Here is a 13,549-nt window from a genome sequence, read left to right as displayed (position 1 = left end):
TATTCTCTTCCTTCACATCTGCAGCAGCTAGAGGTCCCAAGACCTCAAAAAGCATGAGGACTGTGCTTCCCAGACTGCATTTTTCTTTTTTTTTTTTTTTAAAGATTTTATTTATTTGTTTGAGACAGAGAGAATGAGAGAGAGAGAGCACATGAGAGGGGGGGAGGGTCAGAGGGAGAAGCAGGCTCCCCGCCGAGCAGGGAGCCCGACATGGGACTCGATCCAGGGACTCCAGGATCATGACCTGAGCCGAAAGCAGTCGCTTAACCAACTGAGCCACCCAGGCGCCCTCAGACTGCATTTTTCACACTGCAGGTCACCATCAGTGCACGGAGAAATCAATTCAGTGAGTATGGACCAGCATTAAAATGAAATAGAATAGAATTAGAATAGAATAGAAAGAATAGAATAGAATAGAATAGAATATGCATTCTAAGCAGTAAAGAATTGTTTTGCAAAGTTCTTGTTGTTCGTAGTTATCTCCTATAATAATAAATATCATTGTTTCTACATCTTCATCATCTGTCAATCTCTGTGTATGTGTAGCCTGTTTATTGGGTTACAGTGTAAAATTTATTTCTTTTTAAAAAATTTTTGAATTTATTTTTATTTTTTTAAATTATGTTATTTTAGTCACCATACAGTACATCATAAAATTTATTTTTTACTGTGGATGTAGCTAAAAAAAATTTGAAAGCTACTGTGTTATGTAATCCTGGAGGATTTTGTCTATGATTCTGAGTAGTTGATCACTTTTCTTTCATTCTACTCTTTGGTTTTGTGGCTTCAGACTTTCAAATAGTTACTGTCTGAAAATCATGGAGTATTTGGGTGAATTTAGGATCCCTCTTTCACCTGGAAACTGTTGCTCAGTAGATTGCAACAATCATCTGATAAATCCGTTTCACCTGGGCCAGTTTACATTGCATAATTCCTTCCTAAACCTGTTCAGGGGGCAAGCAACCACTCTGTTTTATCTTTTATACTTTCTCTATAGGACAGGAGTAAGGGCCAAAGGGCATGAGGAACTCATCTGAGATGCATCCCCTGTTTCATCTTTAATCCGTAGTCTTCCTTTACTCTTCTGCCTTAAACCCAGGAAGAAGGGAGGATATAAATGTTAATGTCCTGAGATTTGACCTTAAACTGGGTTTTGACTTAATGATTGCTCTCTTACCTAAGAGAGTGCTGAAAAGCCTAGAACTTGCTAGCGTATTCATGTAGGTGCAGGGGGACAATCACCAGCACTGAGTGAAGTCGAAAAGAGCCACGGGTTTAGTTACAGTAGGAGCTGTGCTTTTTCAGTACATGAATTATATGACATTCAGTTGCACCTTAATGTGGCTTAATCTGCACAGTTTCCTTAAAGGGATGCCATGATTCTGATTTGCTTATAGGAGCTGTGATTATTTTTAATGCTCTGCCTATTGAAACATGGATTTCTATAATAAACCTCAAACTCTGGTCATTTTTTTTTCTTATTTATTTATTTATTTATTTGAGAGAGAGAGAGAGCATGAGAGGGGGAGAATCAGAGGGAGAAGCAGACTCCCAGCCGAGCAGGGAGCCCGATGTGGGACTCATTCCTGGAACTCCAGGATCAGGACCTGAGCCGAAGGCAGTCGCTTAACCAACTGAGCCACCCAGGCGTCCCTGGTCATTTTTTTTCCACTTAAAAAAAATGACTTTTTAAATATATGCCCTCATTCTTTGAACAGCAGTACAGTATTATTCCATCTAGATGGAATTTGTTCATCTGGGTCATGCATCTGGAGCTAAAATGAGAGAACGAGGCAATAAGACCCCTCAACCCCCATTGCCTCTGTAAAGTGAAAAAGGACACTTCCAAAGATCTGCGCTAAAATCCATGCATTTCACTGCTAGAAGAATCCCATAGGCCCTCTCTTACCTATGCCTCTTTTTTTTTTAATAATTGTGCTAAGTTTGGTTGTTTTCTAAGCCACACCCATGGTGAATTAGAAACGTAAAATTAGAAGGGAGGGGAAAATTGCTAAGACAACACACTGACAGTAAGGGAAGAAACCAAAGCAGACGTGAAACTGAGGCCGTATAGCAGCTTGGGACCATTTGATGAAGAGCAGATAATCCCCCTCAACTCAGGAGGTACCGAAGATGTCACTGTTAGAATAAGGATATGAATACCATAATAATGGCTCTGGATCACGGTGTAGTCGTGAAATTATGTCTGAATATGTGTTTCAGGAGGAAGGAAGATATATCATACATTTTGGTAAGGGCACTATTTGGTAAGAGTACTTTTAAAATGAGAACATTTTGGTGATTAAAGCGTCAATTTTGACTCCATAGTTTCATGTGACAGAAAACTTAACCTAAATTGGCTGAAGGCAAAAAGAATTTATTGGCTGTGATTGAGTAGTTCTGGGCATATTTGGTTTCAGGAACAGGTTGATCCTCAAAAGATGTTGGCAGGGTCTGTTTTTCTCCATCTCTCAAGCCTGCTCTCTCGTAGGTTGGCTTCATTTTGAGGTCTCAGGTGGTGGTAAGATGGTAGCTGACACTTCTTAGACATACGTCGCTGTGGACTGAATTGTGTCCCCTTCAAATTCATACGTTGAAGCCCTAACCTCCAAGGTGACTGTATTTGGAGTAAGGAAGTAATTAAGGTTAAATGAGGTCAAAGGTTGGAACACTGATCTGATAGGGTTGGTGTCGTTCTAAGAAGAGACACCAGTGAGTTTTACAGACACGCTCTCTGCCATGTGAGGGCACAGCAGGAAGGCAGTTGCCCGAAAGCCAGGAAGAGAGTGCCCAGGAACCGAATCTGCTGGCAGCTGGTACCTTGCTCTTGGACTTCCCAACCTCTGGAACAGTGAGAATGTTCAAGCCTATGGTATTTTATTACAGCAGCCTGACCAGACTGACATTCATCCTTCCAGGTTCAAGTCTAGGGAAAAGAGTGTGCATTCCTCCAGGCCAAGTCTGTTCTGACTGGATCATGTGCCCATTCCTGAACCAAGCCCATGGCCATGGCATTCCGTGCTCTGACTGGCCAAGCCCGAGTCTCCCCACATCTAGGGAACCACAGTGAAGTCCATAGTCTGAACAGCACGGGTGGAGGAAGGAGAAGAGCTGTCCCACCCCCACCCCCGTCCTGCCACCGCAAAATCAGGATGCCGTAACCAAAACAGGGTGGCAGAACTGTGTGTTGCTAAAATCATCAGCAATCGGAGAAAACCTAGTTCCCCAAAGTGACCAGTCCTATAAGAGATTAGGAAGGCTGAGAGGTTTAACTGTAGCATCTTCCTTTCCTAAGAAGATGACACCTGACATGAAAACTCTCCGATCTGCCACTGTGCATAATGCAACATTCCTTGTTTAAATGATAGAGTCTGGTTTTAAGAAACATAAGAATGTATCTTCTCATTTATATTTTTGGTACAGCTGGTTTGGAGCTCTGCTTCCAAAGGTCAACCAAAGTCATCTGAGCTCACTGGCCAAAAGGCAGACCACGAAAACACAAGACTGAGAAGGTGTGCCGAGGGCTGCAGAGAGGGGCTGGGGGAGAGGAGCAGGTGCTCCCTGGCTCCCTGGGTGACTGTGTGCGGCCAGCCTCTTTTGGGTTCTGGCTGTGGTTCAAAGTCGTGGCTCAAGTGGAGGGAAAGGCTCACATAATGAGGCAGAGGGGCAGGTTCACTGTGTACACTAGTCCCATGCCCTTGTGGGAGAAGGCATTGTTCAGGCTTTGGAACTCCAGCAGGGGGGTGAGAGGGAGCAGATCACCTCAAGTCCTGTCTCAGTGGACCCTGCCAGAGCACATCCAGCTTCAGAGGGGCCTACAACCACTGTTGGCCAAGTTTTGCAGGAAATGCGCCATCCACCATATTCCTGGCATGGTGTAAGCGTGCACCTTGAAGCTTGTGGTTCCATTTGGACCGCTAGGTTCTGGAAGAATTCTGTCTGTGATAGTCTCTCTTCTCTTGCTCTTTCCTTTTTCTAACAGCTTTTGTGATCTTTTTACAATTTTCCCTTGGGGGTGGCTTTGTGGCTACTGCCTGAGACTCAGACTCACTGAAATCTGAGCTTAGTCTAACAGTGAGGTCCAACACAGTATTTTAATATCTGATATTTTTTTTCTTAAGACAAAACTGATTGCTTGGCCACTGAATTTTAGAATAAAATCAACATGACCCCAAATGCTGCATCAGATGGTCCAGTATATTCTAGCCAAAAAAATGTTCTTATGGCTTTGCTCTATATTGTTTCAAAGATTTAAAAAATCTTCTTGAGGAGGAATTTTAAAATCCTTCTAAGTTGTTCTTGCCAACAGCGGTTCTGCATTCATGTTTCCCATTAACTTAATTTGCTCCAGACTTCTCTAAGTACAGTGCCGTATTCTTATTTTAACTTCGACTCACGCAAGTGCCCTGCAGTTTTCTTTTTCAGAGGTGAAAGTCAAATCATAGATAGGAGACCCCATTGGAGAATTGTCTATATGTATTTAAAACTTGTGTTTATGTTGATATCTGGTTCACCTCTTTATCTTCAATCACAGCATACAACTGTAATTCTCTCAGTTAACTTGGTCATTTGGGGGGGTTTACTCCCCTCTTTTCCTCCTCCCACCACACCCCCAGCTTTTCCTCTCCCCTCCATTCCTCATTCCTGTTTTCCTCTCCTTCATGCTTCTCCTCCTCTCTCTCCCCTCCTTCCCTGGTACAGTTTGCTGGGCAGCAACTAGTCAGCACTTAGAGGCTAGGAAGGTGTGGGTTGTGGAAACAAGTGGTTCTCCCATGACTAGGAACCAAAGGGGTGCCAAGTGGAGCTGCCCCCAAACCTCAACCACACTGACCTGACCCAGGGCCAGGAACTGTCCCTATTGGAGTTTGCTGTAGTCCTTGGGTTGTGGTGACAGATCTTTCCTTAGAGAACTATAAATAGGGGCGCCTGGGTGGCTCAGTCGTTAAGCGTCTGCCTTCGGCTCAGGTCATGATCCCAGGGTCCTGGGATCGAGCCCCACATCGGGCTTCCTGCTCCGCGGGAAGCCTGCTTCTCCCTCTCCCACTCCCTCTGCTTGTGTTCCTGCTCTAGCTCGTTCTCTCTCTGTCAAATAAATAAATAAAATCTTTAAAAAAAAAAAAAGAAAGAAAACTATAAACAGGTTGCCAGTGCAAGATTAACCTTCTTCCTGTCAGCATAGTCCCATGAATCAGACAAACCAAATAAGAGAAGAGGCCAAATGGGCCCAGCTAATGATGGATGCTGCTGCAGGGAAGGTTTATGGCTCAGGATGCTCCCGGGAGACCCCTCCCCACTTTCCCAAGAGGGGAGACAAAACCCTAGGGCTGGGTGTGGGGAGAAGTCTGAAGCCACGTTCAGTGCAATTGGGTCTTGAACTGGCCCTTCACTTTGTAATTCAGTTTTTGTCTAGGAGAACATCGAGGTGGTTGGTTGGAAGAAACCTGAGAATTTTCTATAGATTGAATCTGCCCGATGCCCAGGTAACCAGAAAGGTGGGTGGTAGCAGGTGCGGTGTTACCAGCTGCCGGCTTTGTGGCTTAGACTGGAGAAGGTGCCAGCCTGCTTTTCCAACAGAAGGAAAAGCTCCAAAGTCCTGGGCAGTGTCTGCATCCTGGAAGCAATAAGGAGCAATGTTTACCTTGTGATTTACATGGTGTCGGGGGAGCCTCATCGCATCCGATGAGCTTCTTTACTGAGGAAGAGGACGGCGTTACTCATAAAATACCTGTCTCTTGGCAATGCTGCAAGATTCAGTAAGGGAATGCATGCCCGCACAGGGTGGACCTCAGGAAGATTTCAGTAGTTACGTAGTCTTTCAATGAACAAATAGGAACATATACTGGGACCAGGGCTGTATGTGATGCTGGAAGACATTGGGGAGCACAACAGACACACTCCTGTCCCTTTGGAGCTCTACTGTCCTTAGTTTTTATACTCTTTGGGGGTAAAAATGTCTTAAAGGTGAAACAATGAGGAGGAGGCAAGAGGTAAAAATACTCCAGAAACTTCAAAGGACCTGGAGCGACACAAAGAACAGCCTGAAAGTGTTTGTAAGACATTATAGTATTTCCAAGAGGAAGGAGGGGCTACCAGTGTTGACGTTTGGGTTTGGAATTTGGCAGCTGTCCCTGCTAGCTGGATTGAAGTGAGACGTGTGGTGCCAGATTGAGGAATTCGTGATTTAAAACAATGTACGTGCCTTTAAGCCTGGGTCTTTGTTTTCACCTCTGGAGGGTAACTGTGTTTCCTGAGGCTCCCTGGACAACATCTGTGGCCCAAGGAGCCAGGGGCCATGTCCCCCACATTATGCTGGTTGGAGCTGCCCCGGCTGGGCTGGTTAGGGCACTGGGCCAGTGTTTTTGTATTCACTTTCCTTTAAGACAGAAATAGCAGAAAGAGCATATGTTAATCAGGGCTCTCCAGAGAAACAGAACCAAGGATGTAGGGGTGTGTGTGTGTGTGTGTGTGTGTGTGTGTGTGTGTGTGTGTGTATGGGGAGAGATTTATTTTAAGGAATTGGCTTACATGATTGTGGGGGCTGGCGAGTCTAAAATCTGCAGGGCAGGCTGGTGGGCTGGAGACCCAGGGAAGAACTGATGTTGCAGCTCAAATCCGAGGGCAGAGTTCCTTCTTCCTTGGGACCCTCTGTCTTTCTCTTAAGGCTTTCAACTGATTAGATGAGGTCTTACCCTCATTGTGGAAGGTGATCTGCTTGACTCAAGCTTATCAATCATAACTGATTAAGTTATTAATTATATCTTAAAAGAAGAAACAATGTTCACAACAATATCTAGATTGATGCTGGCCACACATCTGAGCCTCATAGTGTAGCCAAGTTGGCATTATAAAAATTAACCATCACAGAACCCAAGAACGTTTCCTCAATAATGTGCCCCTCGGTGGGGACATAATCCCTGCAGATAGGCCCCGGGGCGGGGCTGGGTAACGAGGGGCTATGAAAGAACTCTGACCCAGAAGGCAGTAGGAGATCGGAGTCCTTGTCCTGCTGTCTGCCAAGAGTTGGCTGAGTGGCATTGGGCACGAGTCTTCATTTCTCTTACAGTTTCTTGGCAGTGGTGGGGGCGGGGGAGGTGCTTCATACTATGTCAATAACTCCCTGGCCCCTCTTCTGGGTTTTGAGCTCTTTGAGGTCAGGGAATGTGTGTTTTTCCTAATTACCTCCACCCCCACATCTAGTCTTGGTGCCACTGAGCGTAGTAGGCCTTTGATCCAAGTCTGCTGGATGGAGGAATAAAAAGTGGGAGGGTGGAGTGGTGGTAAATGCTCTGGGTCTGTCACTACCTAGCCGTGCCTCTCTGAACCAACCCCATAGCGGGAACTTGCATTTGGGTCTCTCTGGCCCACCGCCGTGCTCTATCCAGGCCCCACACCCCGCTGCCCTGGGTCTGACAGATGTCTTTTCATTCAGCCTGCCAGTGTTCAGTCCTTGGCTCCTACCAGACGCCCTGCAACCCGGTGACAGGACAATGTGAATGCTTTCCAGGGATTACAGGACAGCGGTGTGACAGGTGTCTCTCAGGAGCCTATGATTTCCCTCACTGCCAAGGTAGGGAAGACATCAGAATGCCAGAGGGTGGGTTCCTCTCTGAAATGTGTGCAGCCAGACTCCCAGACAAGCCTAGGGGACCCACCACTGGTCGCCTCTACACGTTTGACCCTCATCTGCCTGGTTCCTCCCCAGTTCGTGTCCGTTGAAAATGCATGTATCAGATAATGCGTCCTCAAAGGAAATCAGAGATGATTTATTCCTACAAATTTTTTTTTTTTTTTTAAAGATTTTTATTTATTTATTGAGAGAGAGAGAGAATGATAGAGAGAGAGCATGAGAGGCTGGAGGGTCAGAGGGAGAAGCAGACTCCCTGCCAAGCAGGGAGCCCGATGCGGGACTCGATCCCGGGACTCCAGGATCATGACCTGAGCCGAAGGCAGTCGCTTAACCAACTGAGCCACCCAGGCGCCCCTATTCCTACAAATTTTTTTAAATTCCCATGTATTATGAATTTATATTCCTTGATTTGCATGTCAATTCCTGTGTATAACAGTGTGGCCAAGGTGACCCCTTTGAGCTGCCCCAAGTGTTCCTTGACCCCTTCCCAAGGCACCCTGGCTTCTCTCTGGTTCCAGGCTCGCAGCATTGATGCTGGCTGTTCCGTAATCCCCTGAGGGGTGACTCTAGCAGGTCCCCTTGCACTTGATCTTAGCCAAAAGGCCGAGAAGCGATAGCAGGTCCCCTTGCTAGCAGGCAGAGCACGACCTATGCTGTGTCGCTGCCCCGCCTCCTGGGGGCATTGTCCTCACACAGCACAGGTGGAAGGGGAGGGGGTGACCTAGTCTGTTTGGTTAATACCCTCCCCCCGTAGGAGACATTGAGAGTCTGCCATACTCTGCAGCAGGGGGCACAGAAATAAGATGCCCGTCACATCTCCTTGTGCTCTTGGGGGCATGCAGCCTCCAGGGGTGAGGAGCTCCGGCAACCGCTTTAGAGGTCCCTTTCCCTGTTGAGAAGAGGTATTTGAGGAAGCCTGCACCAGACTTTCCACTTGGAGATTATGGCTTTCTCTGACTCCTTCCTGCTCTTGGTAGCGCTTTGAGCTCTGCATTCCGAGCTGTCTGAAGACAGGGCCCCAGTGCCAACCTGATTCCCCAGAACCTCACTCACCAGAATCCTCAAGGGACCGGGTTTTCTTGCCGGTAGAAATTGTAGCCAGTAGTCAGAGGGGACATTTTGTGTTTGAGAAGGCTAGGGCATTCTTACCCAAACCCTCTTCCTTCTAATAGCCATACTACTGTATAATAGTAATGCTGAGACTTTGCAAGATCCTCCTTTATTGAAGAGAGATTCTATTGGGATTGTAATACCGTATTGACTAAGGCAGGAGAACAAGCTAATTCATTTTAGAAATAATTTTAGTACAAGTGGGTAGCAAGGGGATTGTGATAATTAAAGAATTAAGTCTTGGTTGACCAAAAAATGTACTTAAACAAATCTGTAGCTTCTATTTAGTGGACAATTAAAAAGTCTCTTGGTACAATATTGCCCTCTTCTGGACAATCCTAAAAGTCGTTCAAAATTCTGGAATCTCTTTTCCCCAATCTCCTTCATGATCAGTCAGAAATGAGTACTAGGCAGGGGGATGGAGGTAAGTGGCAAAAGGGGGGTTTTGGGGATTAAGGACTCTAAAGGTTATTCGAGGTGTGCCTTTTTCTGAATTGCACGCACAGTCCTTGCCACCCATCTATCAAGAAATACAAATACAGGTGCATTGTTTTTAAAAACAAATAAAACTTTTAAAACTTGAAAACACTAAAACAAGCCATATTTCTAAATCATGTGCAGGTTCCAGCAGTGCCTGTGACCCAGCTGGTACTCTGGACTCCAGTTGGGTAAGTAGAGGATTATAAAAGGGTTACAATTCTAACTGATGTATTTGGATACATGTTACAGACTAACACATTTGGGAGCTTCCTGAAATAAAAAGTCAGTTAAAATAAGACCCGAAGCCAAATTGCAAAAGAGGTCACTGTTCTTGTTCAAAGTGCATATGTGATATTGTGAATACCAGGTATTCCAAGGAGGTTTCTAAGTGCTTTAGAAATGCTCTGTCTTCTTAGCTTCAAAGCCTGGAGATGGTGGACCTCCAGGCATTCGAGGGACTGAGGAAGAGAGGTTCTGCGTCCTTACAATGAGGCAGTGACTCTTGCATCTTACAAAAGTACTTTCAGATAAACATCATTCTCTACTGATCCTCAACATGTTAAGTATTCAGATACTTTTCCATTTAAAGGAGTTGTTCTTGCTGTCCCAGAATCGACAGATAATGACAATGTTAACAATAAAAGTGATTTTTAAATGTTTCTTTTTCTGTATTTCCCGATTTTGTTTTAACCACAAATATGGATTATGTGTAGAAAAAAATAAATGAAGAATAAAACTAAAGCCATGAGCAGTCTTTTGAAATCAACAGAGTACTTTTTTTCCCCTCTGGGTACACTTAATTTACTTTTCAAAATATAATTCTGTGACAAGCTTTGTTCAGAACATATGTTTGAAAACATGTCTTAATTTTGAGATGTCAAGTGTTAATTTGATTTTCTTTTAAAGGGATATTGCCAATGCAAAGCTCATGTTGAAAGTCCTTCTTGTAGCATCTGCAAGCCATTATATTGGAATCTGGCCAAAGAAAACCCCAATGGATGTTCAGGTGAGGTTTTTACACATAATAATTTACTATATTGCAAATTCCTTTTAATTTTCTCTACTTCAGTGACTAAACCCACAAAAGAGCTATTTATTTAATAAGTTCAATTTGTCTGAAATCTCGTGTAAATGTTTTGATGTTTTTTCCCCTGCTTTTGGCAGAACTTCTGTCATTTTGAAAATCTCAGCAAGGGATTTATATCCCATTTCCATATGCATTTTGTTGTTTGCAAAGGCAGCTACTTGATAAATGGTTTATATTGCCTTGTTTTTTATAACCCCTCTTTTGGGTTTGATTTTATTTTCATTTTATGCTTAGATTGAAGCCAGGACAGGAACTTAAAAACACCAAGCTAAAGGTAGTTAAGTGGAGTGGATATGTCCTTAAATAATGTTTTCTTCTTTTTTTTTTTTAAAGATTTTATTTATTTATTTGAGAGAGAGAAAGTGCGAGTGCACAGGCAGGGGGGAGGGGCAGAGGCAGAGGGAGAAGCAGACTCCCCCCTGAGCAGGGAGCCCCACTGGGGCATGGGGCTCGATCCCAGGACCCCAGGATCATGACCTGAGCCGAAGGCAGACGCTTAACCAACTGAGCCACCCAGGGACCCCTAGAGTATGTTTTCATGTAAGCATATCAGTAATGACCTTGACATTAGAATCATTTAAAAATCCCATGATGTTGCAGCCTCTGTCTTAGAGCGGTCATCAACTAGCCATTACTCCTTGTAGGTGGATGGTATTGATCTGGTGGTTCTGCTGACCCCAAAAAGCAGTCCCATTTTAGGCTTCAATGGAGCCAACGGGAATTCTGCTGAGGTGTGCCTGACAGTGACCCCACATGTCACGTAGCTGCTGTGTCATGTTTCCAGAGCCAAGGGCTGTCCTCTGGGCAGCCTTGGTCCAAGAACGCTCTCTTCTCTTCACAGAATGCCAGTGCCACGTGGCGGGAACAGTGAGTGGAATCGGAGAGTGTGGGCAGGTAACGTGGCCCATCGTCCGTAAACCAGGGCAATGTTAGAACAGCGGATGGTGGGGTGTCTGTGGGAGGGGATTAGTGCCTCTGTGATTGTACGGGGTGTGCTAATCTCTCTGGACGTTTTCAGATCCTCGCTAACTGCTCATGTTACACAGCGAGTCAGTTTTAAATCTTGAAGATGAGCGAATTGTGCGATCTTACCAAATTGTGTCATCTGGCTTATTCTGCAGCGAAATGGTGACTGTCACTGCAAGTCCCACGTCAGTGGCGATTCCTGTGATACGTGTGAAGATGGATATTTTGCTTTGGAAAAGAGCAATTACTTTGGGTGTCAAGGTAAATAGTTCCAGTGGCTCCTGAGGAAAGCCAGTGTTGATGGGCAAAGACTGCCGGGATAATCTCTCGTCTCAGTTTTGTCTTCCTGCAGTCTTTCTGATGGGATAGGGCTAAAAAATTCTTTTCCAGGGAATTTGGCCAAATACTCAGTCGAGACGAGTAATAAATTGCAGTTGGGGCTGCTTCTACTTCCTCTTCTCCCATCACGTTGTTGGTTTAATTAGAGGAGACATCATTGGGACGGAGGGGGAGGCGTCTGTTAATTTCGTAGATAGCATCAAGACTTAGTCATTTGGAAGATGTATTTTGTATTATCCAAACAGCTTGCACCCGATTTTAGAGGTAATACTGTGTTAAATACACCTGCAGGCGTGTGGCCCCACAAGGCTGCTGTTGGATCTCTCCCACGGACTCTCAGTAGCAGAGGTTGGTTATAAGAGTACTATGCTGCTACATCGTGTTTAGCTCCCGGGCTCCTGGCCCCTTACGCTGGACAGCAGTGTTGGGGCTGACGTCCAGGTGTACCCCCAGCTTACAAGTGGGCTTTGGGGGGCACCTCCCACCTCCCTACATGTTTCTAACATCCGCAGGCTATGAGATATGGCAGGGCTAAGAAGCAGCCCTGTCCTTACTGATTTCTGCTTGTCAGAGAAGGAGGGAAAGCTTCAGCGTGGAGATGCTGTGATGGGTCACTGCTACTGTTTCTTGACCTGCAGGGTGTCAGTGTGACATCGGTGGAGCTGTCACCCCCCTGTGCGGCGGGCCCTCGGGAACATGCCATTGCCGAGAGCATGTCGTGGGGAAGGCGTGCCAACGGTGAGTCTCCCGGGAGGTCTCCTCCTGTACTGATGTGGTAGGAGATTCTCGGAGAGTCCTGTCTTTGAGGAGACAGGCCGTCCTAAGGAGAGAGGGCAGATGAAGCTGTACTGTCATTTGAAATCTGGACACTTGTCAGGGGGCCCAGTTAAAGGTAAGTTTGCTCTAAAGACATCCACTTTGGAGGTCACAGAGCCGCCTCACTGGAAAGTTCCCACAGGTAGAAAAAGCCAGGTGGACAGGGCAAGAGCTGGGTGCTTGAGGTGGGTTCCCGTGGCCGAACCTCCATGTCAAAGTTGCAGCTCGGAGGGACCCAGCAAATGGGCAGGCTCCTGGGCCCAGGAGATTCAGGTCCAGCTTCTCCCTTGGGACCCATGATGGAAGGCGTGGAGAGGCCACGTGCATTACACTGGGTGTGGTGGGAGGGAAGGGGAAGAAAACTCTAGAAGCGGGACGAAGTCCCTCCTCTCATGCAAAAGCTAATTAAAATGAACTATAGGAACCAGGGAGCGAGTGGAGCCTGAGCTCCAAGAGGGGCTGTCACAGGTACAGCAGCATCCTGTCTCCGTGTCCTGTCATATTTAACAATTTCTAGATTTAAAAAAAAATTTAATTCCGGTATAATTAACATACAATGTTATATGAGTTTCAGGTGTAAAATATAGTGATTGAACAATTTTATACATTACTCTGCTCATCATGATAAGTGTACTCTTAATCTCCTTCACCTGTTTTACCCATCCCCCCACCCATCTCCCCTCTGGTCACCACCAGTTTCTTCTCTGTAGTTAAGTCTGGTTTTTTTTTTTTTTTGGTCTCTTTTTCCTTTATTTATTTGTTTTGTTTCTTAAATTAACATCATATGGTATTTGTATTTTTCTGACTGACTTATTTCACTTAGTGTTATATCTTATCCTCTAGATCTATCCATGTTGTTGCAAATGGCAAGATTTCATTCTTTTTTTTTAAAGATTTTATTTATTTATTTGACATAGAGATAGAGAGAGAGAACAAGTAGGCAGAGAGGCAGGCAGAGGGAGAGGGAGAAGCAGACTTCCCACTGAGCAGGGAGCCCGATGTGGGGCTCGATCCCAGGACCCTGGGATCATGACCTGGGCCGAAGGCAGCTGCTTAACCAACTGAGCCACCCAGGTGCCCCGATTTCATTCTTTTTTATGCCTGAATAATATTGCTATATTTAT

General features: G+C 45.4%; 1 protein-coding gene across 1 annotated transcript in view; it reads left to right on the top strand.

Moving 5' to 3' along the window:
• The window catches only part of LOC110576941 (laminin subunit alpha-3-like), a 188,260-nt gene that overhangs the window by 110,400 nt on the left and 64,311 nt on the right, over positions 1 to 13,549 (top strand). The window contains exons 13-18 of the mRNA XM_021686192.1: positions 7,430 to 7,567; positions 9,359 to 9,405; positions 10,124 to 10,223; positions 11,146 to 11,198; positions 11,426 to 11,531; positions 12,248 to 12,347. Coding sequence (XP_021541867.1) covers positions 7,430 to 7,567; positions 9,359 to 9,405; positions 10,124 to 10,223; positions 11,146 to 11,198; positions 11,426 to 11,531; positions 12,248 to 12,347 — 544 coding nt within the window. The remainder of the gene's footprint in view (positions 1 to 7,429; positions 7,568 to 9,358; positions 9,406 to 10,123; positions 10,224 to 11,145; positions 11,199 to 11,425; positions 11,532 to 12,247; positions 12,348 to 13,549) is intronic.

The sequence above is a fragment of the Neomonachus schauinslandi genome, chromosome 14, assembly GCF_002201575.2.
Source record: "Neomonachus schauinslandi chromosome 14, ASM220157v2, whole genome shotgun sequence".
NCBI classification, from domain to species: Eukaryota; Metazoa; Chordata; class Mammalia; order Carnivora; family Phocidae; genus Neomonachus; species Neomonachus schauinslandi.
This window is presented reverse-complemented; position numbering and strand designations above follow the sequence as displayed.